The 26759-nt window shown below is 38.6% G+C and overlaps 4 protein-coding genes across 5 annotated transcripts; 2 read left to right on the top strand and 2 right to left on the bottom strand.

Annotated features, from left to right (window-relative positions):
* The first annotated feature begins 288 nt into the window (after positions 1 to 288).
* Positions 289 to 5238, top strand: tmem72 (transmembrane protein 72). Its single transcript, XM_033980001.2, has 5 exons — positions 289 to 396; positions 3606 to 3672; positions 4012 to 4083; positions 4175 to 4314; positions 4843 to 5238. The coding sequence occupies exons 1-5, from the start codon at positions 333 to 335 to the stop codon at positions 5226 to 5228; spliced, it is 729 nt and encodes a 242-aa protein (XP_033835892.1). The 5' UTR covers positions 289 to 332; the 3' UTR covers positions 5229 to 5238.
* Positions 5239 to 8504: 3266 nt separating this feature from the next.
* On the top strand, positions 8505 to 26409 carry rassf4a (Ras association domain family member 4a). Of its 2 annotated transcripts, none has more exons than XM_033979985.2 (11): positions 8505 to 8613; positions 14487 to 14555; positions 14627 to 14702; positions 19842 to 19948; positions 21164 to 21240; positions 22053 to 22219; positions 22546 to 22647; positions 24078 to 24129; positions 24210 to 24331; positions 25286 to 25383; positions 25998 to 26409. In XM_033979985.2, exons 2-11 carry the CDS (start codon positions 14503 to 14505, stop codon positions 26065 to 26067), a joined length of 924 nt encoding a protein of 307 aa, XP_033835876.1. In that variant the 5' UTR covers positions 8505 to 8613; positions 14487 to 14502; the 3' UTR covers positions 26068 to 26409. The 2 variants fall into 2 exon arrangements, with proteins under 2 accessions (XP_033835876.1, XP_055083148.1); XM_055227173.1 differs by having other exon boundaries at positions 14490 to 14555; positions 25998 to 26403.
* On the bottom strand, positions 11630 to 12948 carry LOC117382752 (C-X-C motif chemokine 11-like). Its single transcript, XM_033979986.2, has 4 exons — positions 12847 to 12948; positions 12591 to 12720; positions 12431 to 12514; positions 11630 to 12064 (listed from the first exon to the last, which is right to left on the bottom strand). Exons 1-4 carry the CDS (start codon positions 12911 to 12913, stop codon positions 11935 to 11937), a joined length of 411 nt encoding a protein of 136 aa, XP_033835877.1. The 5' UTR covers positions 12914 to 12948; the 3' UTR covers positions 11630 to 11934.
* LOC117382753 (protein DEPP-like) lies at positions 17677 to 18686 on the bottom strand. Its single transcript, XM_033979988.2, has 2 exons — positions 18533 to 18686; positions 17677 to 18162 (listed from the first exon to the last, which is right to left on the bottom strand). The coding sequence occupies exons 1-2, from the start codon at positions 18547 to 18549 to the stop codon at positions 17772 to 17774; spliced, it is 408 nt and encodes a 135-aa protein (XP_033835879.1). The 5' UTR covers positions 18550 to 18686; the 3' UTR covers positions 17677 to 17771.
* Positions 26410 to 26759: the final 350 nt, after the last annotated feature.

Here is a 26759-nt window from a genome sequence, read left to right as displayed (position 1 = left end):
TAACAGACTCCCTTATACTTCAGTGTTTCCGAAGAAAAAAAGAGAAACACGGGTAATGTTAGTAATTGTTAACTAATGAATAATGGCTGGGACAAAAGGTTCACCTTGACACAGTGAAAGAATGCCTGAGCGGTGTATGTAGGCTTGTGTTTGTGTGAAGCCGATTATCCAACGCAACGGGGGTATTGGGCCACAAACCTTATTCAGGTGACACAAGGCGAACGAGCTCTGGAAAATGTAGGTGTGCTGTGCCTTATTTGTAATAATATGTTTAACTATATCTTTTAAGATCCACTACCAGAAGAAGTTGGTTGCGAGAAGGATTTACAGTTATGGAAAGCCTTTGGATACTGTTAGAGTGCGCGTGTAGGATTCTTGGAATTTCTACGGCAACAGGTATGGGACAAATAAAAAAAGATAGTAATATATTGAGTTAATCTTTCCTCTTAACTTTCTCTTGAGTTAACAATGCAAACCATCTTTTCTCTAACTATTTGAATACATTTTTGGCCAGATGCTTCCTAATTATCTGGGCTTAGTACTGGCATAAATGGTACACATAGAGTTGTGTTGAGTAATCTTGTTGTATGATATAATTTGTGTATGTTTTGTCATAGTGTAAAATTTCAAATGGCAAAAAATTAAACACATAATAGAAAAAAAGTAGGCTAAATACTGATGTAGAGCAGCTGTCGCACTGACCTCTCAGATCATCCAAACATCTTTTTGATGATAAATGTAAGCATGCTGACTCAATCTTGCACAACTTTTACTGTTTTAGCTTCCCTGGCGCTGTTACGGTCCAACTCTCAGGGCAGACTCCACTCATCTTTCCAATACACACTAAATCATCATGGAGAAATCACTAGCTGGTGAATGCGTCTTTTTCATTGAAATATGGGACCCCCTTTGTTCAAATCAAAACATCTGCAGATACTCAAGCACAACTGGTAGACATGTGCTTCGTAGTAGATCTAGAAACATCAATGGCACGCTGTTCATCACTGACACCTACAGTAGTGAGCATAGTTTAGCAAGAGCGCTTTGAATTTGAATGAAATTAATTAAATCTGTATTTGCATCGAATCTCAAAATATGTGCAAAGATGAAATACGCTTTGATGCTTATCCAGTTTTCATCATTTTTATCATTTATCATATATTATTTTATGCTTTGAACTGAAAGCATAAAATCGGAAAAAGATCTGAAAGTGTTTTGTTTTGGGTTTTTTAGATTTCTGTTGGTAGTGTGTTAAATTTACGGATTATTTCCAGAGTTACAGCATTTTTTCATAAAGTTTATAAATGCATAACACAGAATTGACTCTTTGAGCTTTAAACCAGGCTAGAATCTCCTCAAAAACATACCTGGAGTTGTGTTTTGTGTCATTCACATATGTTTGAGTAATCCTTTATTATTAATTTAGTCTTTATTTAGTTGTCTACATCTCCAAAGCTCAAAATGCTTTGTTTGCTTTGCTTATGTCATGAAGCGACAGTTTAAGTTAACAGCTACCTTTTACCATTTGCTTAGAAGAAATTGGCAATTCCTGGGCTAAAGTGATCTAAATGATTCTAGTGAAGGTGTGTGGAGTTTAAAAACACGGTCCTGTATTACCACATGACATCACAAGGTGGACCAGAGTGTTTTCTGTTTCAGCCTAAATATGCAGGATTTCAGCGTTAAACATGTGTGAATGAAACAAAACAAAACTCTAAATGTGTTTTTTATGCAGAAACATAACATAGATCAGAAAATAGCGTTTAGTTGGGTTTATCCGCTCTTTTTTAAATATTTTTGGACAGTTTGATTCAGGTTTCTTATTTAATACACAGGTGCAAACACAGCGTTCATGACCCTAGTGTTTCTCACTTATAATTTACATGTTTCATTTTCCACGATGATTGACTTGTGTGCCCCAATACCTTGTCCTGCAGCTAATCCTTGTAATCTCTGCACTCAGACATGTTGTCGTAACGGCTAGTGCGGGTGCGGACCAAGGAGTGCAGACTCGGGGCAAGTTGACAGTGTTTATTTACAAAATGGTGAAATTCCGTTTTTAATAGTTCATTAAACACACACGGGGAGCAGGGAGCGGGAGGCAGACCAGACGGGAGTAGTGCAGAGCAGGGACGGGAAAACCAGGACCGGAACAAGGACAGGATCAGGACGAGACCAGGGCGAGCCAAGCAGGGATGTCCAGAGCGGGCACGACGGGACCAGGGACAGGGAAGACCCAGCAGGAGTAATCCAGAGAGCGGGAGACCAAGACGGGACATGAGGCAAGGTGGAGGGGTGGACAGTACCGGAGCTGGAGCGCAGAAGCAGGAGCAGGAGCAAGAATGTTGACACGCGGACGGTCTGGCCCCGGGTGTTTTCTGCAGCGCCCCCAAATACTCTGCAGCAGGTGGAGGTAATTGCGCTGATGCTCTCCAGGTGCGCGCGGGAAGAGTCAGGAACTCCGCCCAGCTCCAAGCAGACAGGTAGGGGAGGGGGAGAGAGCACAGATAATGCAGGCCCCATGACACATGTATGTATGTTAATATATTCAGCGGGGCTATAGTGGCGTTAATGCTCCTCACACTGTATAAACTACCAGAAAACAGGCAGCAACCACATTCCCCTGTCTCACTCTGGTGCAGATTTAATCTCAGATTCCTGGAAAACACAACAGAGAAGAACACACAAATTGTTACCGTGTGCACAAACTGGGACGAAGCTTCAAAGCTTGTAGGGAAAACTCAGGTGTTCAGTTTTATGTTCGGTGATTATGAATTATTATTGTTTTGGAAATGTATCCCAATTCTGTTAGTTCTGGTCAGGAGAAGTAACTTAATTGATGTGGGTTGTATATATGTTTAAGTATAACAGTATAAATTGTAATACCGGTAATAATCCTTGTAGTTACACTGGTAATCTAATGTGTTCCTTGTAATTTCACCGTGGTATTGTGTTGATCTTAAAATATAATTAAATGCAATGAATGCAGCATGAGAAGACAAAGGGGAAAATTGGGTTGCATGAGTATGATATAACAGGCTGATTTGACATTGTGTTAAAAGTCAGAAATTTATCATATATGCACAATAAGATACAAGCTGCCATATAAATTGTTTGCCAGTATATGGAGAGGGTTGACAGGCCTAAAACAAATGGAAACAACACATTAAAATAACGTCATCGTCTTTAGTTAACTTGGGAACACTTTGAATCAAGTAAATGAGTGCTCTACCACAGATTTTGCGCACTTCCTCTACGCCAGGGGCACATGGGCAGGATGGAAGCTTACTTGTTGACATGGTTTTTAAGCCCTGTATTTAAAATATCTTTAACTGGTAAAACTAGGCTACTCAGTGGGCACTAAAGTGGTAATTACCAGCAGGAACCGCCTTATGACAACACTGTGACCTAGAAGAAGGAAACTATTAGCTGGCACTAAAAACAACATGAAGTCTTGAGGTATTTCAAAAGTACTGTGCATGTCATTATGTTAGGGTTTCCCTGGTCCTTATAAACCGTGTCACGTGAGGTCAACGTGTTAATTATGACTAAAGACTGACATCTGGTGGACAAACTTTGAACAGCGGTTTCTTTTCTTGTTTTAGTTTTGTGTGGAGTGGGGATTGAGACTATACAACAAGGACAGTTCACCAGCCTTGGCATCTACCTACTGTAAGTGTCTTGAGATCTGTGGATTATCATTTATTATAATACTTTTGGGGACTTATGTGTCTAAAGTTTGCTCCTTGAAACACAATTGTACTGGCAAAGCTTCACAGCATTGTAGCCTTTCATGTTTCTGGTATTTGACCAATGTCCCAGAGGAAAAACCTCCCAAAAGGAAATACATTTTTTATCCAAATTCCAGAGACAATTTATAGATCACAGTTTAAATGGCTATTTCCAAACTCTAATTACTATGCTAAAATTATACCACAAATATCAAAAATAAATCCTGAATCATGTTTCTAATCTGTTTGTTTTGGGATTTGTTTATCTCTTTTTCCTCAGAGTCGCATCAGCTGGGATCATGTTGTTTGAAATGGCCTTCTTCCTGGACACTATTCTGCTCACGTGTCTCATGTGAGTGCTCCCAGGTCCATATATCATGATTACATACAGTATTTGTACTAGTTTTGGGTGATTTTGTACATTTCCTCTGGCCTTTGTTTAGCTGTCCTCCAGACTGGCAGATCTTTGTACTGTGGGGTAAAATGGCTCGTGTTGGAGGGTTCCATAAGTTCCTTTATTACTCCATAATGTCTGCGGTCTGCTTCCTGCATCCTGTATTGGTCTGGCATGCAACCATACCAGGTAACTATAGAGTATAACAACTTTACTTAGTTTATTTTTTATTTTATTTATTCAAGTAATGTATAAATAAAAAACGTTTGCAAATAAAACTACCGGTAAATGTACTTGACAAGAAGGAAGGGGAATATGTGCAGTTTTTCTTGAATATCCAAATTTAAAGCTGCACATGAATTAACTTTTTTGGTTGAGAGTCTGCCACCTGCTTGTCGTCATGGAGATGAGGTGTTTTCTTTGCCTGAAATGTTCCGCAGTATCTTGCATTTATTCAATTGCAAGTGTTTAAAAATACATTCATTCTTACCCTGGGTGGGGTTGACTCTCCACAAATCTGACCTGTAATTTGGGCAGGTTGTGTCACCTGCTTGTCTCCATGGGGATAGATATGCTTAATGTCATACTGTAGGTAATTATTGGCAAAGCACTAACATCTCCATGGAAACAAGTAGAAAACAGAAAAACTCCCAAACTCCAAAGTACATAAGTGATTGTAAAGCTTTCAACATTTCTTTTTATTGTCGTCTTTTGCAGGTACAATGCTACTCGTGACCGCCTTTTTCAACTTCATATTAAGCAAGAAACCTAAAGGTTCCATAGATAAACATGAGAGCGGCAGTGACCAAAACCTGACCACTGTGTGTATCACGGAGCAAAGTGACAAATCCTTCTCGTTTCTTAAATTGGTGTGGCGCAGCAGGAAGGAAGACAAACTGGCCCTGATAAAGAGTGAAGAGGAGGAGGACCTTGGTTCATGTGAGAGAGGGGACAGTATCCAGACCATGTTAACGCCCAAACATAAAGGTAGAGACTGGGAGCGGGAACTTGTGTGTTTTCAGGGCAGTAAAGAGGAGCCCCTGGAGGAGATGGACAAGTCATGTGACACAACCTCAGACACAACACGCATGATCTTAGACTGATACTTCCTCTTTACAGACAAACTAAAAGTGCTTTGACTCTGCTCAACAAAATGCAGTGGTGGAATATGACTTAGTAAAAGTAATAAAGTACTAAACTAAGGTATCTCTAGTCAATTTTAAAGAGGATAGTTTTTTACTTTTACTTCACTACATGGATTGAAAAGTAAAAGTGTTTTCATTATTGTTTGAGACCTTCTGAAAAGATTGATTTTTTTTTTTTTTAATAAGTTCATAATTTGCCCAAACAAAAATATACAAATAAAAACAGCTCAGTCGTTTTATGTGAGCAAAATTCGGCACAAATCTTTATCAAAACACTATATTTGAAGCCTCATAAGACCTCAAAATATGCGCAAAATACTTTTACTTTTACTCTTTAAGTTCATTTTAAAACAGTTACTTTAAGACTTTTACTTAATTAATTTTTGCCCCAGTATCTGTACTTTTACTTGAGTAACAAAACTGAGTACTTCTTCCACCACTGACAAATGGTGCCACATTCTTGGGAACATAGTTTAGTATCAAAATACTTTTTAAGATGTTTTCCACAATATACCAGCATGTTAGCGACAGAAGGATGTTTGTATACTGTAATTGATTAAGACAAATGACTGTTCATACTAATTATTATCAGAAAGCAGGACTAAAATGTCTCAATTAAAGGGCCCATATTACGCTATTTTCTGATCTATGCAATAATGTTGTTCAAAATCATGACACAAACCCTGCATATTTAGGCTGTGTCCTTCTCTCAAACAGAAAACGCCCTGTTCCACCTTGTGATGTCATGTGGCGATACAGGAAGTGCTCAGCTGTGTTTTCAAACTCCATACACCTTCACTAGAATTATTAGGATAATTTCAGCCCTGGAATTGAAAATCTTTACTGAACTAATGTTAAAGGTAGTTGTAGTTAACTGGAAAACTACCGCTTCGTGACATGACAAGGTGGAACAGAGCATTTTGAGCTTTGGAGATGTGGACGGACTAACAATAAAGGATTGTGCTGATGTGTGAATTAAACAAAACACAACTCCAGGTATGTTTTTGATGAAGTAACAGCATTATAACATGGCTAAAAGCTCGCAAGAGTCAATTTAGCTAAATATAGGACCTTTAAATAGGCTGTAAGAATAGATGTGTAATGTGTGTAAATAAATGTATTTTATTTTAGTCCTCCATAACTAAACAAATTGAATTGTATTGATGTTTCACCATATATACAGATGTATTTGCAGCATTGCCAGTTAGGTGTAATCTAATGTGGACGTGGCTTTTAGCATGATTGTAAAGGTAAACCCCACGTGTTTCCAATCTTGTTACTACACCATGCATAATTTATGGAGAAATAAATTAGATCAGTGCTTTCAATGAGTGTCTGAGCATTGACAGCGAAGCTTTCTGAAGCAGGTGCCTGTATTACCCACAGACTGAAGCATTAGCGAGTCTTTGTGTGTCGTGTGAGAGTGGTGACCATGGCGACGTGGGTGAGGGAGGAGCCGCGTTAAAATGGTGAAGCGAGACCTATCAGATCGGTCTCTGTGGTGCGAAGGTAGACCATATGTTACCACCAGGGCAAAGCAAATCCCAAAGCAGTAATGTTGGAAAGGGGTTAAAGATGTTAAAGTTAATTGTGGTTGGTCATTTTATGTGAATCCAGTTTTGCAGAAATGATCTTTCCTGGTAAATATCTGATTATGCTTTTTGTGTATTTGGAAGAAACCTTCTAAGCTAAACATTTATAAATAATGCAGACTTGGCATAGATTCTCCACACCACATGCCCTTTCTTCATGGTCTAGTATGCAAATAACTTAAATATAATTGTTTTGTAGATCTTCTTAAGTCTCAGATGTTCCAGATATTATGTTATGACCATATTGTTTTCTACACTACAAAATGCACCGCCTTTATACTTGCACTTTCTTTGGATCAGGTCATAAATCAATACATTTTTTTTCTCTGTCAAAACACACTGTACCCCGCATGCCTTTGTTCCCCCAGACTGCAGATAGAGCTCGCAGTACAGTAAGCGTCTAGCCTCCAGCCAGCCTCTCCTCAGCAGCCAAGCTATAAAGATACGATCAATATAACATCAAATAACCCATTTCATAAAAGGCATCTCAATGGGACTATGCAGACTGACATGTTCACAAAGACATAAGGAGCACCCCATATGTTGGACAAGTGAGTTATTCTCTAAGGGTGATACCAATTCAAAGAACATCCCCTGCAGCTATGTGTTAGGCTTTGGAACTGGTTTGCTCACAATATGTGTCAGAGGATGGACATTGAGACTTGTGAACTCAGTCAGGGGGGAAGGCCATGCTGTTTATACCAGAGAAAACACTAAAGCATTGTCCATAGTTTCTAATTGCTGATCATGTGAAACTACAAATTAGGCAATTTGGCCAGGTCCCGTTTAAAGTGAACTTGCCCAATGAGCTGCTATGAGTGTAAATAAGGGATATGATTTTCTGACCACTTCTTTAAAGATCACAGTTTTAAATGGCATAGTTTACAGAAGAAGGGAAGTGATTCAGCTATTGGAGCGACTGACTTCCTCTGGACATTTTAAACCCATAAATCTTACCCATTAGAGCAAAAGGGAGGCAGGAAAAAAGGCTTCCGAGAGTATGTGAATCCACCCAACAATGGTTTCCGAAAGGGCAAACTCAGGTGCAAAAACAGGATGGCAGAAATATCCACCAGCTCACACAATGACTTGATTGTTAAGAAGTGGAAAATATATCTTAGAATAAATACAGGCCTAAAACTTCCTATAGCATTTCTACAGTCTGCAGCCCTAAGTAACATTCTGTCTTCAATGGAGATGTTATTGCTTTATCTAATGTTGCACAGTACGGCATTGTAGCCCACATACTTATTAATTACTTGGATATAAGAAGGTGATGCCAGACCAAGCCAAGATAAAGGTCAGATCTGTGGAGAGGAGATAACTCACAGTAAGAATACATGTTTTTCAATGCATGTTTTGGGATTTTTAAGCAATAAAAATGTAGAGTAATGCCATAATGCCACTCTGTAGAGCATTCTAGGCAAATAAATCCAGTCTCCAAGAAGGTAAGAGGGTGACACGGTGACAGAAATGCTCCTTTAAGATGATTGAAAACAGAAAAAATCAAAACACTTAAGCAGACTGAAGCAGACAGAGGTGTGCGCCCCGCCTTCGCTCGAAGCTGATTGGTGGATGCGTAACAGCGCGGACTTCTGTTGGATCATCACGCTGTCATTTTTATCTGTTCAGCTGTGAATACCGTGCAGCAAAAGCGGCATGAAGACCGCTACTGATAAGTGGGGCTCCGCGCACGACGCTGGGGGACACACGGAGAGAGGAGACTGAGGGAAAAAAAACTGTCTGCTATGGTAAGAGTTTGCACATTTTTATTTTAATGTTGCAAGAGAAAGGTCGTATTACTTATTTCGCAAAAAACTATAACAACAGAAGCCAAAACTTAAACATAAAACGTGCCAATAAAACACGTGCAAAAGAATATGGTTAGGTGATTTAGTTTTGGATGTCTGTCTGTGTCTATACCCCGTTGGATTTTACGCGTGGGAACTGGATACTGGTTGGGCTCAGCTGCAATTTGAGGTGGAAGATAATTGAACTGGAATCCCGCCATGATCAAACCAATTAACGAAAGCGCACTGGAGATTCTTTGTCCATCTTGGGAACGAGCCTAGTTTGGGTACAAAGCGGTCCAAAACGTAGCATTATTACAGACACAATGTTTTGTGCACGCGCGTCTGTACCATGCGTAATAATGGCTCGATTTGGCGTGCGTTTGTTGAATAATTCATCGTAATGGTGACAGAACAGACTGGAAACCTTTAAGTTATGGAATATTTATGTTACCATTATGGTGTATAAATATGTATGAGTGCCAGACTGACCGCTCCATTATGCACCTATTTTATCAGCAGTGGGTCTGAGGGGGCAGGCAAGCACAAGGGTAAATGGAGAAAATTGAATTGCTCTGAAGTAATTAATACAAATGGTGAAGAAAAGCCGAATCAGCATTACCAAACACAGAATGACCAGGCTACATGCAGCAGTTCTTTTTTAGTTCAGCTGAGTGTGCGTCAGGCTCATTTCCCAGACATAGTATGCAGACAGTTTCTTCAAAAATAAGAATCAAGCATTTAAATGAGAAATGCATAGTTTTAAGTGTAACTTGTGGAGTTTATAACAGTTATTAAGTGTTGAGTCAGAGGTTTATACATTTATGAGGCTAGATGTTGCATTGTGTGTTTACATCACATAAGTAAGTCTATCTAAGCATTGCCTATACTCCTCCTCTTCCTCCTCCTCGTCGTCCTTTTCCTCCTATTCCTCCTCCTCTACCTCCTTCTCCTCATCCTTTTCCTCCTCCTCACCAATTATGATGTTTAGTTGATCTGTTTTATAAAGTTGCATTACTCAAAATGGCCAACAGATGGTAGCATTGTGGCTTATAAAAATCTTTTTTATATTCTGTCTGATCTGATCAATCACATTTTCACCAAGGCTCTTTTGTCACTTTGTACTTACTTCACAGTGCACACATTGTAAATCATTGAAGGATATGAACCACAAGCTCTGACTATTGTTATGAAAGAATAATAAAAATTAAGTGTTTAAGTACTACTGAACATGCCAGATTTTGGGATTTACTGATGGCTCTAGGGTTAATAATTTACTTTTAAATAAGAGACATAACCCCTGAGTCACAGTCAAGTTTAAAGCAAATAGAAACTGTACAGTCACATCAATCATGTGCTTTGAAACATTATGAGGAAAAACATAAGGAGTAAGACCAGTTGAACTGCAAGGTGTTGTATGTATGTATTAATAAAATAAGTTTAACAGTATAACACAAAAAACAGATTAACTGCAGTTGGATTCATGTAACTCAGACAATGGCTGTTACTTTTTCTTAGTAGTGAGCCGATTGCAGTATATGGCTTCATTCAACAGGCTAAACACTTGGGTTATCTAACATATATCTTGATGACAGACCTCATAATTACCTGTCTATTGCTCAATCTTCACTGTCCTGGTCATCTGACTTGAATGGTTTGTAAAGGAGGTAATAAGGAAAGTCCCTTTTCCTACAAGACACAATGGCAGTACTGTGACTTGACCACTTTACTTTCACTTTCCAGATGAGTTAACTGGAGTAATAATCTCACTCACTCAAACTCCTTATCCTAAAATGGAAGGTTCAATAACAAACGGGTTGGTGCATGTTAGTTTTTCATTTTTCCTGAGAAGATTGATAAAGGCGCAGCAAACAGACTGAAAGTTTTTTACGTTTGTGTCGATTTCCTTCAGTTACATGTCTTGTTTCATACCTCTGTCACAGTTGGTTTAAGATTGACAACATTCAAAAACACCCACTTATAAGCCATAAACACTGATCCCTGGTGATTACAAGTGTTGGCCTGTTGCCGCGGTAAGAATGTTTATCCAAAAGAGGACAGTGGCGCATACACTTAACCACTGTGTATGTTTCAAGTATGACATGTTTGCTCTGTGTCTATGGTTGAGTCACTTCCTAATGTCATTACAAAGGTCTGCCAAGTGACCCCATAACCAGAAATAGAAACTATAGCTTTTACCAATCCCATATAAGGAGCACTATGTTACATTTCTCAATTAGGTATTGCTAAAAAATTAAAATATGTGTTTTTTTGTTTGTGAACAGTCTTGCCTCTCCACAGATCTGACCTGTAATGTGTTCTGATGTCGTCGCCTGTTGATGTGAACAACACATTTTGGGTTGTCTAGGCCACAATGCAAATTTTTAGAAGAAGAATAACAGCATACAAGAACAACAACAAAGCAAATTTATTATATATATATATTCATTTTTAACAGTTTAGAATGTTTAGAATATATATATATATATATATATTTTTTTTTTTTTTTTTAATCTTTTTTCTTCCTACTCATGTCAGCAGCTCTTCACATGAGACACATTGTTCCAAGAGGCACAATTGTTTCTCATTTTGTTTTTACATTCAGGACAAATGTTGCTGTGTTCAGGGTCATAATAAATAGTTTTTGCAAATCATTATTCAAATGTTTTATCAAAATGAGTAAAATGTCCTCATATGAGGACATTTGATTTACATAGTTTTTACTACTACATAACTACATAATATAAAAAGATAATTCTTTGTATTTACACTCATCAGGTCCCAATCAGCTCAAATAACAAAGAGAAATTAATAAAGCGTGTCATGCAAGAGCTCGGGTCTCAGGAGGTTAACTCTAAGATGTACGTGTTTTTATGCCAAAATGTGGGACATTCGAGACAAAGCAGTCACATCTCCATGGAGACAAGCAAGGAGCAGACACTAAACAAAAACATTTACACAGTGCACCTTTAAAAAGACATAAATCACAGGGTAGCTTTGCTCATTTTTTTATTACAAATATACAAAAGTTATGTAAAATAAATACAAAATAGTGTCAGCAGTCTATATAAGGTCATTCCTGTATGATCTATGTACAAGTTATAAGCCTCCAGGGCCTAAAGTGAAATCAGTCTCATACAAAGCCACTGTTGTCTTCAAATGCTACAGACAACAACATAAAGGCTGAAATGAAACATGAAAAACGTTCTTTATACAGCTCCACCAGTCCTTGAAGTGGCTGGAGCTCAAATCTCATTCTGCAGTAGTTGACCCCATGGACGTTCACTCGGATGTGGAGGCCGACCCACTGTGGTTCTGACCCCGGTGTCTTTGTCGTTGCCTCTGGTGACCTTTTGTTCGCCTTCTGTTCCTCCTGAGGCATACTTTCACGTTACGGCCAAGCTTATGGGCCCTGGGGGAAATAAAATGTTCAAAATGTAGTTAAAAGGCTGTAACTTAATGAAATATCTGTAGTGAGATCAATGATTCAGTTTGTTTGAAAAAAAAGTTGTGGTGCCACTATGTAAAATTCTTTTTTAAGCTTTCATAAAAAAATAAATAAATAAAATAAAAATCATTCCAGCTTTTTGAAGTGAGCCTGTATAATGTTCAAACTTGTGTTTCTAAATATTTGTTTAAGCTGTTGCTGCCGCTTTGTTATCACTGAAACCGGTTTAACCACATGCGGCTTCAGTTGTGATTTACTGGAAATCTGCACGGCACATTATATTGTACGACACTTTATGGCCTGGTTAGTGGTTAGTAATGCCAAACCTACTTATTCCAGCATCGAATGAGCTGTTTGGCCATCTGACCTTCTGGACTCAGACACACTGCTGCATTGTCCCTCTTCATTGTCACACTAAAAACATTACATTGATTATTAAACTCAAGTATTGAAATGCAGAATGAATGTGAGCGCAGTCTTTGATACTTACATGACTGTTATCTTGTCACAGCTGGGACTCCTGTGGAAGACTGAGAGCTCTTTAAGGGGACCTCTGACACTTAGCTGGGTTTTTGGACATAAACATCGTCCCGGGACAAACGTGCTGCCAGATTGTCTCACTGCACAGACATAGTAACAAGATTAGAGGATAAGTCAAGACGTTGCTATAGGACTGCAGACTACAGTAAACCACAAGCCTAGACTGAATCACTAATCAAAAATAGTAATCGTAAGGTTGTTATTACCTGAGAGTAGTGTGCACAGGACAATCAGGAAGCCAAATTGACACAGGGATCTTGAGTACAGCTCCATTCTGATATGGGACAGGCGCTAATGTGCCCCTAAGACACATGTGCGTCTCTTTTATACTGAAGCTCCTCCCCCACACAAAGCAACTACTGGGCATTCCAGAAAAAGTCCCCACGCCACTTTCACTCGAAAAATTAAGTCAGAGGATTAGGAAGGATGCACACTCAAGGGCATTGTTACTTTACAAATTATGCCTAGAATATATAACAGCAACAAGGACACTTAAAACATAATGCGCTGCCAAATGTGCTTCCTGTAAATATTTTTAGAATTTTGCAGAAAAAACCTTGACACTCTCCTATTGTTTAACTGATAATTATATTCATGGATAGTGTGGGTGGATGTGTGTAGTGTCTTTGGATACAAGGATTATACTGTAGCATTTTAGTGCATTTAGCCTGTGCCACATTGCTTTTACCTGTGTCCTGGAACAGAGTCAACAGCACCATGTGATTTCCCCTAATTCTGTGTCCTGCTGAAGAAACAATGCACTGAGTTTTCCTTACATGTTTAAGATTGTCTAAGATTATGAACACAATAAAAATACAATTAGCAACTATGTTTTAACATGGATTATTTTATTTTAACCATAACTTCACTGAAACAAGTTAATAAATAGGCAAAGCAAGTTTATTTGAATAGCACAAATGGTACACAAAGTAATTAAAAGTGCTTTACAGAATTAGAAAATCACAATACAAACAAATCAAAACATAAATAATCATAAAATTAACTTTAAAAGAGAAGAGTGCAAAATAAAAGTGGCATAAAACTGAAACACTGATTCCTCATGTTTAGTCCTGGGCACCAGCAGGAGGCCGGTGAGGTCCTCAGAGTGTGAGATGGTTCATGTGGCACTAACATGTCGGAGATGTACTTTGGTGCTATGCCATGGAGAGACTTGTACACAAGCAGAAAAGCCTATTTTCTTAGCCACAGGAGGTAGTGCAGAGACCTGAGTACAGGACTTATTTGCTTGTACTTTCTGGTTCTAGTCGGGACCTGAGCAACAGCGTTCTGGATGTACTGCAGCTGGATGTGCTGGTTAGGTTAAGGGCCAATGGGAAAATTTGTGCTTTGCATTTGACCCATCCTTCAATGTCGCTGGGTCAACCTGTCAGGAGCTGTGGGCCCATCTTCGTGACCTTGTTGCTAGGCTTGGTCCGGACTACCTTTGCTGAAGGATTGTATCTATTGTGTATTTTTGGTTGATGGGGGAAACCAGAGTTCCCAGAGGAAACCCACCTAGACACAGAAAAAACATGCACACTCAGCACAGAAAGGACCAACGTTTTGCTGTGAAGTGTGAGCCACCGTGCTGCCCATAAGAAACATATAAGAAATTCTATATACATTCTAAGGTCTGTACTGAGCATTTATCCAGGAACTAAAGATATATTGGTTGGCATCCAGCTCTGTCTTTACATTGCAAGTTGGTTCTATGCCTAAGCGTGTACTATTTTTTATGTATTTTTGTACTAATCATCTCATCATCTGTTAGAAAAACATGAACATTTTTTTCATATTGCTTTGTTTTAATAAAAACATAATTCTATTTTTTTGTTTATTTGCACAGCAGGGTTTCAGTCAAAATGGGCGAGCATCAGGCATGTGTGAAGCTCAGTGAAGAGAAACTCATTCCAAGGTAAGTCTTACATTTTTCACAGCATCCTCCATCAATTTTATGGAACAATTAATCTATCAACTTTGTCTTAGGGCGGACATTTTGTCTCTTCTTCGGACGTATAACTGTTACCATGAAGGCAAAAACTTCCAGCTGAGGACGCGTGAGGTAAGAACGTAAACAAAGCATAAAAATATTCTATGGCAGACAGTTTCTCATCCTTGTATGAGAAAGTGTAGCATTACAGTCAAAACAGATTTGTAAAATAGGTCACACAAGCCCTGGAATCAGTTAAGCATAAACCTGATTCACATGCATACAACTAAACTGCGACCAAACATGGCACGAGACTCAAAACTGCAGTTTCTTAGCAGTATTTTTGCAAGATCAACAAATGAAGGTTGGCATTGAGATAAAAAGAAAGTAGTATAATTTTTCGATGGCAGCATGTAAACGTTATGCCAAGTGCCTCGCAAAGCACAATAGAATGTTTTACTGTTGTGGTGAGGCTGTGAAGGTGTTTGCAGCAATGTGGTGATTTGTTACATTCTTATACTATGGGTTTTTATGGTTTGGAGTTTCCCTCTGTGATTCTCATTGGATACTGCTGTAATTGTGTGAAGGAAAAGCTGGTCATGATGTTTTGAGTCCCCCAACTGTACTCACTCTGGTCAACATGGGAAATTCCCCATTGGCAAAACATGCTTCATACAACATACATGTAAAGTCCTGTGTATATGCTAATAACTCCAGCAGATACCGGGACTGGTTATTGATAATGATAAAGAAAGAGTTGGAACATATAAAAGTAGAGAATATAGTTTGTCATTGTAATTACAACACCTTGTAGTCATCTTTGGAGGTTAGTAATAGGTCATGAGGCGCTCCTTTGTGGTATTAAGGTCTTGTGTCATCACTTAATCTCCAGACAGCCAGAAATGATTAAAATAATTTGGGTCAAGACACAGGAAATACTGCATTCATTTGTCACATTTGAGGTTTTTACCTACAAACACAAAACAGAAGTGGTCAAGTTGTCTGTGGTGTAGGCCTGTGGGTTTACTGGACTACTCCTATTACTCAAATCCCCAAAAACAGGCATTAGTCCAGTAAATACTGCTGTGCATACCTCCGTGAAGGATATTCACTCGAAATACCAACAGCAATCCCCTTTACCGGCACCCGAAGCTGATCAGATTCAGATGTGCACAATTATTGGTGGGTACTGGTAAACTTTCTTTCAGAGGTAAAAAATATGCAAGTCACTTTATTTTAGTGCTATGTCAACATAACCAGCAGTGTAATCCTCAAAGCCCCACTGTGAAACTTTCTAGCCCCAATATGGACTGCACTGAAAAACATAGAACAGCTTGTGTCCTTGCTGTGAACGAGAGCTCGACAAAACTGACTCTCTTATTTGGTCTGGAGGAGGGGCTCTTGCTTGTTTCTATGGGAATGTTGTCCCTTTGGCTATAATATCACACAGTAGGGCATAAAACAAACCTGTCTCAGATTTTCCAACACATGGTGTTAACTTTTTAGCTCCAGAAAGTAACTCAGTATTGCTTTAATTCACTGTCTAATCATAATCACGATTTAACCAGTTTGTGAAATCAAACTTTCTGTAAATGTGACTTTTTGTGTAGAGATTGAATTATAATGACTTTCTACTGCTTCAAAAATATTTAGTTAGTTCTTTGTTGTATTTAGGTTTTTTTTAGGTTTTTTTTTAAAATTACAATATGTTGAACTTAATCACAAGTATCTGATCAATCTTGACATCTCTACACCATGGGAATATTGGATAAGAATGGCCAATCTAGGTCACTTGACAAGTTGCATCAATTAACGGATCAAGTTGATATTTTCACTGGGCCTGTGTTTGAGGACAAAGGGGTTACTCACCAGTGACTCAACATTTTGGCCACAATCCCACACCATGCCATGAGAAATTGTAATGTGACTTAAATAGCTTTGTGAATGAGAAACCACCATTACGTAGCCCAATCATTCAGGGACAGACAGATTATTATTATTAATATTAGGTTCAGTCTAACTCTATCAGTCAAAATGAGGTAAAATAAAATAGTAGTTCACTCCATTACATCATGGCTTGTGTCATGCAGGTGCCGTCAGGTGATAGGTTTAGTTTATGTGAGGCGGTTTCACTTCAAGCCAAAATAAACACCAGGGAGCAAATTGTAACTTGTACTTTTACTGCTTTACCCACAGTCACAGGTTTACTAATGTATAATAAGGCATAATGGGTTTTTTTGTTTGTTTGTTTGTTTGTTTTTAAATAAGCAAATATGTAATCTTAGGTCACAATTATTATAAATCTGGAACAAAACTGGGAACGGAAGAAATAAAGTGAGCTAAGGTTGGTGGTTATAGGTTTTTCATAATTTGTACCAGTGGGGACTTCTAGTGGTGCTTCAAGGGAATGTTGTTTTTGTTTCCATTTGTAGTTCCAAATTCTACCACAAAAGGGCAGTATTTCACTTGTATTGAACAGCTGAATGATTTTTTTTTTTTTGATTTTTTTTTTGTGTATCAGAGTACACCCAAGTAGGGATGTAACATTATCTTTATCTTGCTTTTGTTAATATAGGCCACGTCACTTCTTGGTGAACTTTATATATTTTTCCTGTAGTTCTTACTGCTCTGTGTTGATAAACCTTTTCTCCCAGCACATGATACATTTTAGAGCCTGTGCTGTATCAATTATAGATTAGTTACAGATTATTTAAATCAAGATTCATCTGATTGTATTGAGCTGCTGTGTCTTTACGCCTCAAAGGGTTGAAATTAGTTATGTGTTTCAGAGACATATGAGAGATACAGGCTTTTGTCTCACGTGACAAAGAAGCCCTGGAATTTGGGAGTGACCAAAACTTTAAACTAACCAGATCTCAACAGAAAACTATTTACTGCAGCTTTGCCATTATTACTATATCTAAGAACTGTATAGGACTACTGAAAAATGAAATCACCAGTTTTACAAAATAAGTGATGTTGATATATATTTTAACTTAGAGACTGTAAATAAGACACACAGTAGAAGTTTTCATTTTTCTTTTTTTAATTAAAAAACAAAAATTTAAGAATGTAAACATTGTATAAATAATAAATAGTTGTGATAGTTATGATCCAGCACATCGTACAGTCTCTGACACGGAGGTGTCAAAGACCCCGAAGTTTCATGTCCCTGAAGTTTCATCGAACAAAGCAGCTCCTTCAAGTCCTTTGTCCAAATAACCAGTCCACTGGGTCCTTGCCTCTGCAGTCCCTCTCTCTGCTCAGCTTCACAGATAGCTCCTCTGGACTCTGGGCTAAGCCTTTAGAAGTCCTTAGTGCTCGAGGAGAACCCCGAGGTAAAGAGCCTGTCGCAGGTAGCTTCATTTGGGCTTTAGAGCAGGGCCGCCCCCTCTGTCCTCTTTGGAGACGCACCGGTCCACAGCTGGGGGCCTCTGAAGAACAAGCTAGGGCCCTCATACTGGCCATATAATCATCCAAAGAGGGTAAACTGTGAGCAGGCTGGTACAGACTCTGGGGAGAGGCATCCTCCAGTGTCTCTGTGATAGTGGGGAGATGAGGCAGGGACAGCAGCAGTCGTCTGTGCTTCATTCTGTACACAAATAAAATCATGTTTAGATTCACACAGCCATAATGAATGAGCAACATTTTAGTGCCTCGCAATTAGACACAGTTCAGTAAATGAAAGATTGTAAATGAAAAAAAATCACAATTTAAGCACTATGTATTTGTTTCACTATAAAACATTTAGAAGAATGGACAAATATGCATTAATAACAGCATAATAGCTAGAGGAACAATTTGTCACGCTAGATAACATCACATGTACAAAATGTGTCTCAAATTTTACATAAAAAAATAAAATTAGTGGCTGAAAAATAATTTGTAAATGTAATTAAACACTATGCAATAAATCTCCATATAGAGTAAATGAGGTTCTTAATATGGAAGAAGACTTTTACCTTTGCAGTTGTTTCATTAGCTTTGGCGTTTTCAAGCAGTGATGTTGTTGTCAAGTCTGTGATGCTTCTGACTGGACCAGAATGCGTATCCAGGCTTTATAGAGACACAGCGCCGTGAGAGATTAGTCCATGCTTCTAAAATTAGCTCTCTCCCTCTCTCTTTCTCTCTCTCTTACTGTGTGTGTAGATGTGTGTGTATATTAGCGACAGAGAGGGAGGGAGAGGCGGAGGGAGTGTTCAGGAAGCAGGAGTGGCAGGGTACCAAGGTTCAGTGGTGCAGCTGGTTCCAATGTTTACACTGCAAACACAATGACTATGACCCCCCTCCCCTAATCCCCCTCTGTACTTCATTGTGTTCTACTGTGTACGGTAAGAAAAATGGCTACAAACAACACAAAGACACTAGTAAATGTTAACTTAAATATGTAGTAATATCTATGCTGTTTGTTAAAAAAAAGATAATTTTCTTTGATACATCATACTCATAATAGTAACACAAAGTCACAGCATTGCTCCCTTTGTGGCATATTCAAGCCTGGATAAAGAAAATTGGTTGCATTGACCAATGAATGCAGAAAGGGATATTTGTGCCAAAAGGATAGAGAGTTGGGATACATTTAGGGTCATAGAATTAAAAATGTATTGATGGTTAGGGGTCGTGTCCAGATATGCACTAGAACTCATTTCGTTTTCATGGAATTTTAGTTTGGTTAAAATGGCCCGAGGACCAGCAGACTAACTGACTTTTTACTAGATCAGCTGATAAGAGGGTCTTCTGACTATTAGATAACGAGTCTTGAGTTTACTGTCTGGTTGTGAAATTGATTTATATACTTTTCCATCAGTGAAATTTGGGTTAAACAAGACAGCAGCAGTGCTTTCTGAAACTGAAGAATATATTGAGTAAAAGGAAAGCTAAATGCTCGTATATGTTATGTCCTAGTATGGTCTGTATTACCTGTTTCTTGTAAATCAGCTGTCTAAGTTGGTTATATTTTGAGGACATATTCAAATCAAATGATAAAAATAGCTCCAGACATAGTTTCCTTTTGGTGAAGTCTGTGTACGTGACCATCATTTTTGACCCAGACGTGACTTTGGTCTTGTTCTCCATTTGGAAAAAATGCAGAGTAGGAGGTGGAATTTCACTGGGATGAGACGTTTGCTCCTTAGTTATGAGCGCCTGTTCTTGCACGTACACCTGATATTGAGCCCCAATGGCAGTCGGCCAGTAGGATATCCTCCCAGAGCTGTTCTTTTGATACCCATTGTTACATTATTGTCTATGTGTGTGTGTGTTTGTGTGTAGGAAGATGGAGAGCTCATCCTTGAGGGGCTTCTGAACATTTATTGGGGCCTGCGTCGACCAATCAGGCTTCAGATGCACGATGACAACGAAAGGTTTCAGTTTCACAGGTAGGGCAGAGAAAAACATAAAACAAGTCACTAAAAAACAACGAATAAAAAAACAACCTAACTAAAAACTGAACCCAGGTCACATTTTTCATTAGATCATTATCTAATGTCATATCCCAGGGGTGCCTAAAAGTTTAAATGTGGTACAACACCTTCTTTAAGCCTTGAAGTAGGAGGTACACACATATGCTGTAAATATAAATGGACAGAGTTAACCTGCTAACTGCTGCGTTCCAAATAGGAAGTGACCATTGGAGCCGTATTCGATAGAGCCCATCAAATCTGGCTCCATTTCACTTTACATTAGAAAACTGTCGCCATAAATGCTGCGTTCAGGCTCGTCATTTTGATCTTAAAATATTCTTATTGATCCGCTCTACGTGATCCTGTAAGACTAGATATCAACATCAATTGTCCAGTGGTGCAGGCGGGAAGAGGTGTTACCTTCAACAGCCTCACTCCGGATTGGCTTTTTAGTTGCTATGATACTCGGTCGGAATATGGAAATATGGCAATTCAAATATGGAATTCTGATCCAAATTCGCCCCTATAACTGCTAGCCTCGATGAGCTTCATTTGACTGGAGCCGAATACCATGGGTGACCTCACAGTCCATTTGTCCATGGCGTTCCCAGGCCAGCCGAGAGACATAGTCCCTCCAGCATGTCCTGGGTCTCCTGCCGGTGTCCAGGAGGCATCCTGATCAGATGCCCAAGCCACCTCAGCTGGCTCCGCTCGACGTGGAGTACACCACAAATAGTAGTCTATGGGTACACTACAAATAGTCTCAGGAGATACAAAACTAAAAACATAAGACAAAAACATGGGAAGCACTGCTCTACACAAAGTATTTCAGATTCTATAATGTGATGATGTCATACTCCCAGATGGGACAAGAGGCGAGTTTCCCTGTTGATTATTTGTCCTTTACAATGAAATATCCAAAAGGTAAATGCCCAAATGTTAAATCTGATCATTTTTAACAGTGACTCTATATTACAACAAAAACAGCATTGTAACAATATTTATTTTCGCTGCCACTCATCTGTATTAAATATTATTGGCCTATAGAATGTTGTGATGTCTTCTGAAACCCGGCAATATTCTGTAAAAGAAGAAGAAGAAGACTTTGTTGGAAATTATTCAAAAGTAAAGCTCATGGTCAAAACACCAGCTGCTCTGCACCCACTGCACCACTATATTTTATCTCTGCAGATTGAGTGTAGCCAAGAAGCTGCCAGGAGAAGCCAACAATAATCCCCTGGACAGACCCAGAGCCAGTGGATCCTCAGGTGAGCGTACGACACGTGTGGGCACCTGCATCATCTCAGATTAGACTAAACCAGATTAAAGTCTAGAAGTGCTTCTGTCAACAGTTCCACTGGAAAAAGTAGTGTCTCACGTGTTTCACACACTTAAATCTGGTCATGGCTCCAGTGATGATGGGTAATCAATTTATCCATGGCCATGTGTCAGCAGCAGGTTTCTAATGCATTATTTCAACATCAAAACACACTTTTCAGCATCTAGACAGTGTCACGTGACATATCTATTAATGTTAGCACTTTTTTTACACTTCACCTCCATAAATCTGTCTATTCTGAAATGTTATTACTGGGTGTATATTTAAAATGTAAAATGTGAACAGAATGCTTTCTTAGTCAGAAGTACTTATATTTAACCCCATGGGGAAACAGCAAAAAAAAATGTAATTCTGTCAACCTGACAAAGGTTTTTGAGTGAAACCATTTCGCCGCTCGTCCAAGCTTGAGTGGCTAAACGTCTTCAGGATCATAAAAAAAAAAAAGGATCATACCTGAACGACTGAGGGATTACCCAGCCAAGGGGAAAATATTTTAGGAGACATATATTTCAGAAAGAGGGTTTATTTCTTAATAAAAATAAATATAACAATATTGAAAATAACATACATCTAGTTTCTCTACCAACTAAACTACCAAAAAATACAAATAAAACTTAAAAAATAAAATAATATAAAAAAAATTCAAATCTATTTTTAAATTACTCTTTCACAATCATTTGACCTTAGACTAGTAGTTATTTTGTGCTGATGCAATGTTCAAAGTGCTGTTGTCTGTTTAAGGTAGTGAAGTGTCTGGGGAGGAGGAGGACTCCCCACAGTTGCTCAGGACTCGGAGTGACGCCTCGTTCATGAGAGTTCAGAGGAGGATAAAGACACAAACCTCAGAAAACCTGCAGCGACTGCGCACACACCGATTCTCCATCAACGGACATTTTTACAACCACAAGGTGCAACAATCACAGCACGATGATTGTGTGTTCCCCATTAGTGTATCCTGGTTTTGACACATCTCCAGGTGCAGAGGGTTGTGGCTTCCTGTGTGGATGTGCCTGTAGTAAAAGTAAAAAGGCAGCTGTGGGCTTGTTTTATTAAGATGGTTACTTAGGCCAGCCCAATGATTTCTCAGAAAGAGTTGAACATGTACATTACGGGGTCGGGATTTCCTCTCTTTTAGTTTTCCTGTTCAAACTGGTTTAAACTGCTCAAGAGCTGGAGTCACATGATGTTAATGACAGAATTACCAGTAACTTGTTTTGTTTTTGTTTTCCTTTAGACATCTGTGTTTACTCCGGCATTTGGGTCAGTCACAAATGTCAGAGTGAACAGCTCCATGACCACAATTCAAGTGCTAAACCTTCTGCTTCACAAGTTCAGGGTGAGCCATTTGACTGTCTCTATGTGACTGTTCTTTACATACAATAATATAGTTTTACTTTTAGGTTATTTTCAAAAGTTAGTATGCTCTGTAGAACAACCCCAGTGTGCACTAGATTTGGTTCTTTTTACTTTTGGGTCGGCCTTGTTCATATACACCGCATCATTCACCTCACACGCCATGAGTCATGTGAGAGTCAGTCCATCCGCCGATCGCCGGACTTATTTCTAAGATAACACGCTTCAAGGGCCCTGTAAATATACGCACACACTTCACCAACTGCTAAATACACTGTGAGGACTGTACAAGCTGGTGGCGAAGTAGAAAAAGGCTCACCTGTACAGATAGAAGCAGGAGGAAATTGATCCAAATTGTCTCGTCAGACTGCAGCACCCATTCATACAAATATACGTGATCTGAGCGCTTTTTGCCCAGTTTCAAGCACTTTTACTGTCACAGCGGACTGCGTATCTCGGCCCAAGGTTGGCAAAGTAACAAAAGTGGTCTAAAATATTTACGCATATGTATAAACAAAAGAACCTAAACTAAGAAACCAGAAATATCAGGTTTAACAGATAAAATAGTTTAGACTCTCAAAAAACTAGTCATACAGGCCTATTAAAAACAGGTGACAAAATGAGGACACAATGACAGAATACAATGCCAAATCACGAGTGTCCCAAAATAAACAGGAGTCACATAAATCTACAAACAGAACCAAGTGACAAAATAACAAAGTTAAACACAGAAAGAAACTAAAACAAAAACAAACTATGAGACAGAGACAAAATGACATACTGACCAGCAGCCCCGAGCAGTTGTGTAGAATCTCCTTAAATAGGGGAGGCGGCTGCAGGTGAGACACAGGATTGGCCAGGCAGGAAAACAGTCCTCCAATCCACAGAGAGGGCTCACACAGCCAGAATTTCATGGGGAAAGGGGACAGATTCAGTCACACACAAAACTAAAACATGAAAGAGCTTAAGGACTGCTAAAACAACACATGATGAAAATTAATATTAACAAGCGTTTATTTTAGACAAATAATCAGCAATTGTGGCGTTTTGCCCCCGGCCCATTATCCAGTAATTTGCACAGATTCGGTTGGTAACTTATCTCCTTGGAGAAGGCCCCAAAATATAGTTTTCATTTTCTATCTCTAGTGGGAATAGGCCGATGACACTGCCAGCCAGAGTTGTACATGGTAGTTCTCAGCAAAAAAAAAACACACCAATAATTGAATACCTGCAGATGAGAAGTTTAATGAAAATGGAATATACCAGGAAAAGCATCAGCAGATGACAAGCAGGTCTCTCCATCAGAAAGGTTACATAGTGCACCTTTAATTTCTCCCTTGATATATTGCAAATGAACTACACTGAGTAAATTACAATACATTCATATATACATATATCTAATTTGTTTTGTAGGTTGAGAATAAATGTGAGGAATTCGTTCTTTACATGGTGCATGAGTCTGGAGGTAAGGTGTATTTTTCTGTCCTCAGTAGTTTATAGTTATGGTGTGATTGTTTTCTATGCTTGTTTTGTCATATTCCACAGAAAAGACACGTTTTAAAGATGGAGAGTACCCATTAGTGGCTCGTGTGCTTTATGGGCCTTGTGAAAAAATCTCCAAGATCTTTATCATGGAGGCCGACCTGGGAGAGGAAGTCACTTATGATGTGAGTCTTGGCATCCTGCCTTCACTCACTGCTTTCACATCATGTCCACAATCTGTGACCTGCTTAATGTGCTGGACTTCTCTGACCACACAAAGGCACAATGGACCAAGCATAAATTACTTTGGGAGGCTAATTTTAGCAGAATGCTGGGATATATCCTGTGTTGAGCTGATGTAACAATAGCTTGACCTGAGAAACTAATGTTTTGTTTGTGTGAGAAACATAATATTAAGAATATTTTCGGCTTATGTAGATATACAAAATCAATAAATAATCAAAATAGAACTGTACATCTATAAACTAAACTCCATTTTGAAGCTGCTCTGGTGACATAATATACCCATCCAGCAGTTCACATGTTTTTACTCTGCAGTGATCTGAGATAAGCTCCCAACATTTGTCTGGTCTTATCTGTGGTGACATAGACAATAAAAATAACCTTTTATTACACAACAAGTAAACGACTAGTCATTCCCATGGTTGGTCATTTTTAGGGGGCAGCAAAGCACCACAGCGCCGTGTCTATTATTGGACTCTTTTATAAAGATACAAACTGTTCATTAGAGCCTGTGCTTGTTTTGAGATAGAAGCTTATTGGGTTATATTAAACAAGCACAGGAAGGCATTTGCTTCCCTTGTGCATCACTGTTACTGTCTGTGTAACTTCTCAGTCATCCAGGCATGATCCATAGCAAAAATTAAATTTTGTCAACTGGACAGAAGTGTTAGAGTGAAGCCACTTGGATGAATGGCAAAACATCTTCAGGAAAGTTGGGGAGGATAGGGGTTAAAGGGGTCTGTTGTCCCGGGTCACAGGGTTTTAGAGGCCCAGAATTTGACCTTCATACTATTCATTTATATTTGAGGGGGGCCCATGTGAGGCTTCTTGCCCCAGGCCCCAGAATTCCTTGACAGACCTTAAGATAACCGAGGTGTTATGATTTTCTTTTTCAGGTTGCTCAATACATCAAATTTGAGATTCCTGTTTTAGACAGTTTTGTGGAAAAGCTAAAAGAGGAAGAGGAGCGGGAAATCAACAAACTAACCAAAAAGTAAGTTAGTAGTTCCCATCACTGTTAGCCACAGGAAACAGTCTGATTTCAACAAAGGACTCTTTGATTACATTTTGAATCATATCAATCACATTATTTGTAGTCATAACCAAAACAAGCCTGTAAATGTGGAATGAGTGTTAATGTAAGGCATTGTTCAGTCTGTGTTTGTCACAGTTTAATCGTAAACTCATATGACCGTGGAGCTGGCCCCTGAAACTGATTATATAACCCTAAGTGTTTCTGTGAAAACATGTTATGTTGTGGTTTAGCAATAGCAGAGAAGTAGAACCACTAAACTATAGAAATCCAAATATATTTTACTTTCAATTTCAAACACAAAAATACTGTTATAATAAGGGGTATAAGCAAAACTTTATCAGTAAAACTCAATTTTAATACTTTCCATAAAAGTGTATTACAAATTTTACAGTAATTATGAATAATCACTTTATAAATCAGTGGATGGACACATTACGTGGTTTGAACTGATATATTTATAGGTTCTTTTTATAGGTTCTTTCTCTTGACTTCAGTGTTGTTTCAATTTGTTTTGTAAATGGTGTCACAGTGATTACTTGGTTAAGTAATTAATTTGATTTTCATTTCTGCAGATACAGTGCACTTAAATCCATGATTCTTCACCAGCTTGAACACAAGGCTCTCCACAGCGACCGAGTATGAGTACAAGTATATGAGATATACCATGTGGATTTGTATAATTTAAAGTAAAGGATGGATTTAACACTATTAATGATAGATTTGCATTGTGAACAGCATAAACACAATGAATGTAGACGACAGGAAAGTGTGAGGCCACAGGATAGTACTGTATGTTAGGCAACACCAATGTGCTTATAACCTACTGTTGTTTTTGTATCTATGGTCTTAGTACTCCTTTTTCTATAGCCTCATTTTATACCATGTTTATTAACTCTGCTATTAAGACATTTTGTATCAAAATTTGACTAATTTATACAGGCATATTTTGACTCATGTTTAACTCAATAAAGCCACAATGCAACCTGTGATGCAAGTTCAATTCACTTTGTTGTTAGCTTTGACTAAACCAAATGTTTTGGTTACACGTGCAAAGTTAGACAAATACAGCAGATTGTTCTGCTCCAGGTAATTTTCATAGAGGCTGGGGTTGTTTAGTCAGTGATTTCCCACAAGCTTGAGCATATGCCACCCAGCTGTATTACACAATAGTAGGCTATTATCCTGAGAGAGTGGGTGTATTCTAGCCTTTATTTGCAAAGAAAATGCCTTAGAGATTGTTCAAATTGGCCTTTTTTTTTATTATGACTTCATATAAGATCCAAGTCCCTTTTGACAGGACAATGCCATTGCCTTAGACCTAACCACATATATTT

The sequence above is a fragment of the Periophthalmus magnuspinnatus genome, chromosome 15 (assembly GCF_009829125.3).
Source record: "Periophthalmus magnuspinnatus isolate fPerMag1 chromosome 15, fPerMag1.2.pri, whole genome shotgun sequence".
Lineage (NCBI taxonomy): Eukaryota > Metazoa > Chordata > Actinopteri > Gobiiformes > Gobiidae > Periophthalmus > Periophthalmus magnuspinnatus.
The sequence above is the reverse complement of the archived record's forward strand: the minus strand, read 5'-3'. Positions and strand labels throughout refer to the sequence as shown.

Bases quoted from the DNA above. Each gene is read 5' to 3' on its own strand.
- tmem72 (XM_033980001.2), top strand. From the start codon at position 333: ATGGAAAGCCTTTGGATACTGTTAGAGTGCGCGTGTAGGATTCTTGGA. The intron at 3,673-4,011 runs GTAAGTGTCTTG...CTTTTTCCTCAG, and splicing joins AGCCTTGGCATCTACCTACT to AGTCGCATCAGCTGGGATCA. The intron at 4,315-4,842 runs GTAACTATAGAG...CGTCTTTTGCAG, and splicing joins CTGGCATGCAACCATACCAG to GTACAATGCTACTCGTGACC.
- LOC117382752 (XM_033979986.2), bottom strand. From the start codon at position 12,913: ATGGAGCTGTACTCAAGATCCCTGTGTCAATTTGGCTTCCTGATTGTC. The intron at 12,721-12,846 runs GTAATAACAACC...ATGTCTGTGCAG, and splicing joins CCTGTGCACACTACTCTCAG to TGAGACAATCTGGCAGCACG. The intron at 12,065-12,430 runs GTAGGTTTGGCA...TATTTCCCCCAG, and splicing joins CTCATTCGATGCTGGAATAA to GGCCCATAAGCTTGGCCGTA.
- rassf4a (XM_033979985.2), top strand. From the start codon at position 14,503: ATGGGCGAGCATCAGGCATGTGTGAAGCTCAGTGAAGAGAAACTCATT. The intron at 14,703-19,841 runs GTAAGAACGTAA...GTTTGTGTGTAG, and splicing joins TCCAGCTGAGGACGCGTGAG to GAAGATGGAGAGCTCATCCT. The intron at 22,220-22,545 runs GTGCAACAATCA...GTTTTCCTTTAG, and splicing joins GACATTTTTACAACCACAAG to ACATCTGTGTTTACTCCGGC.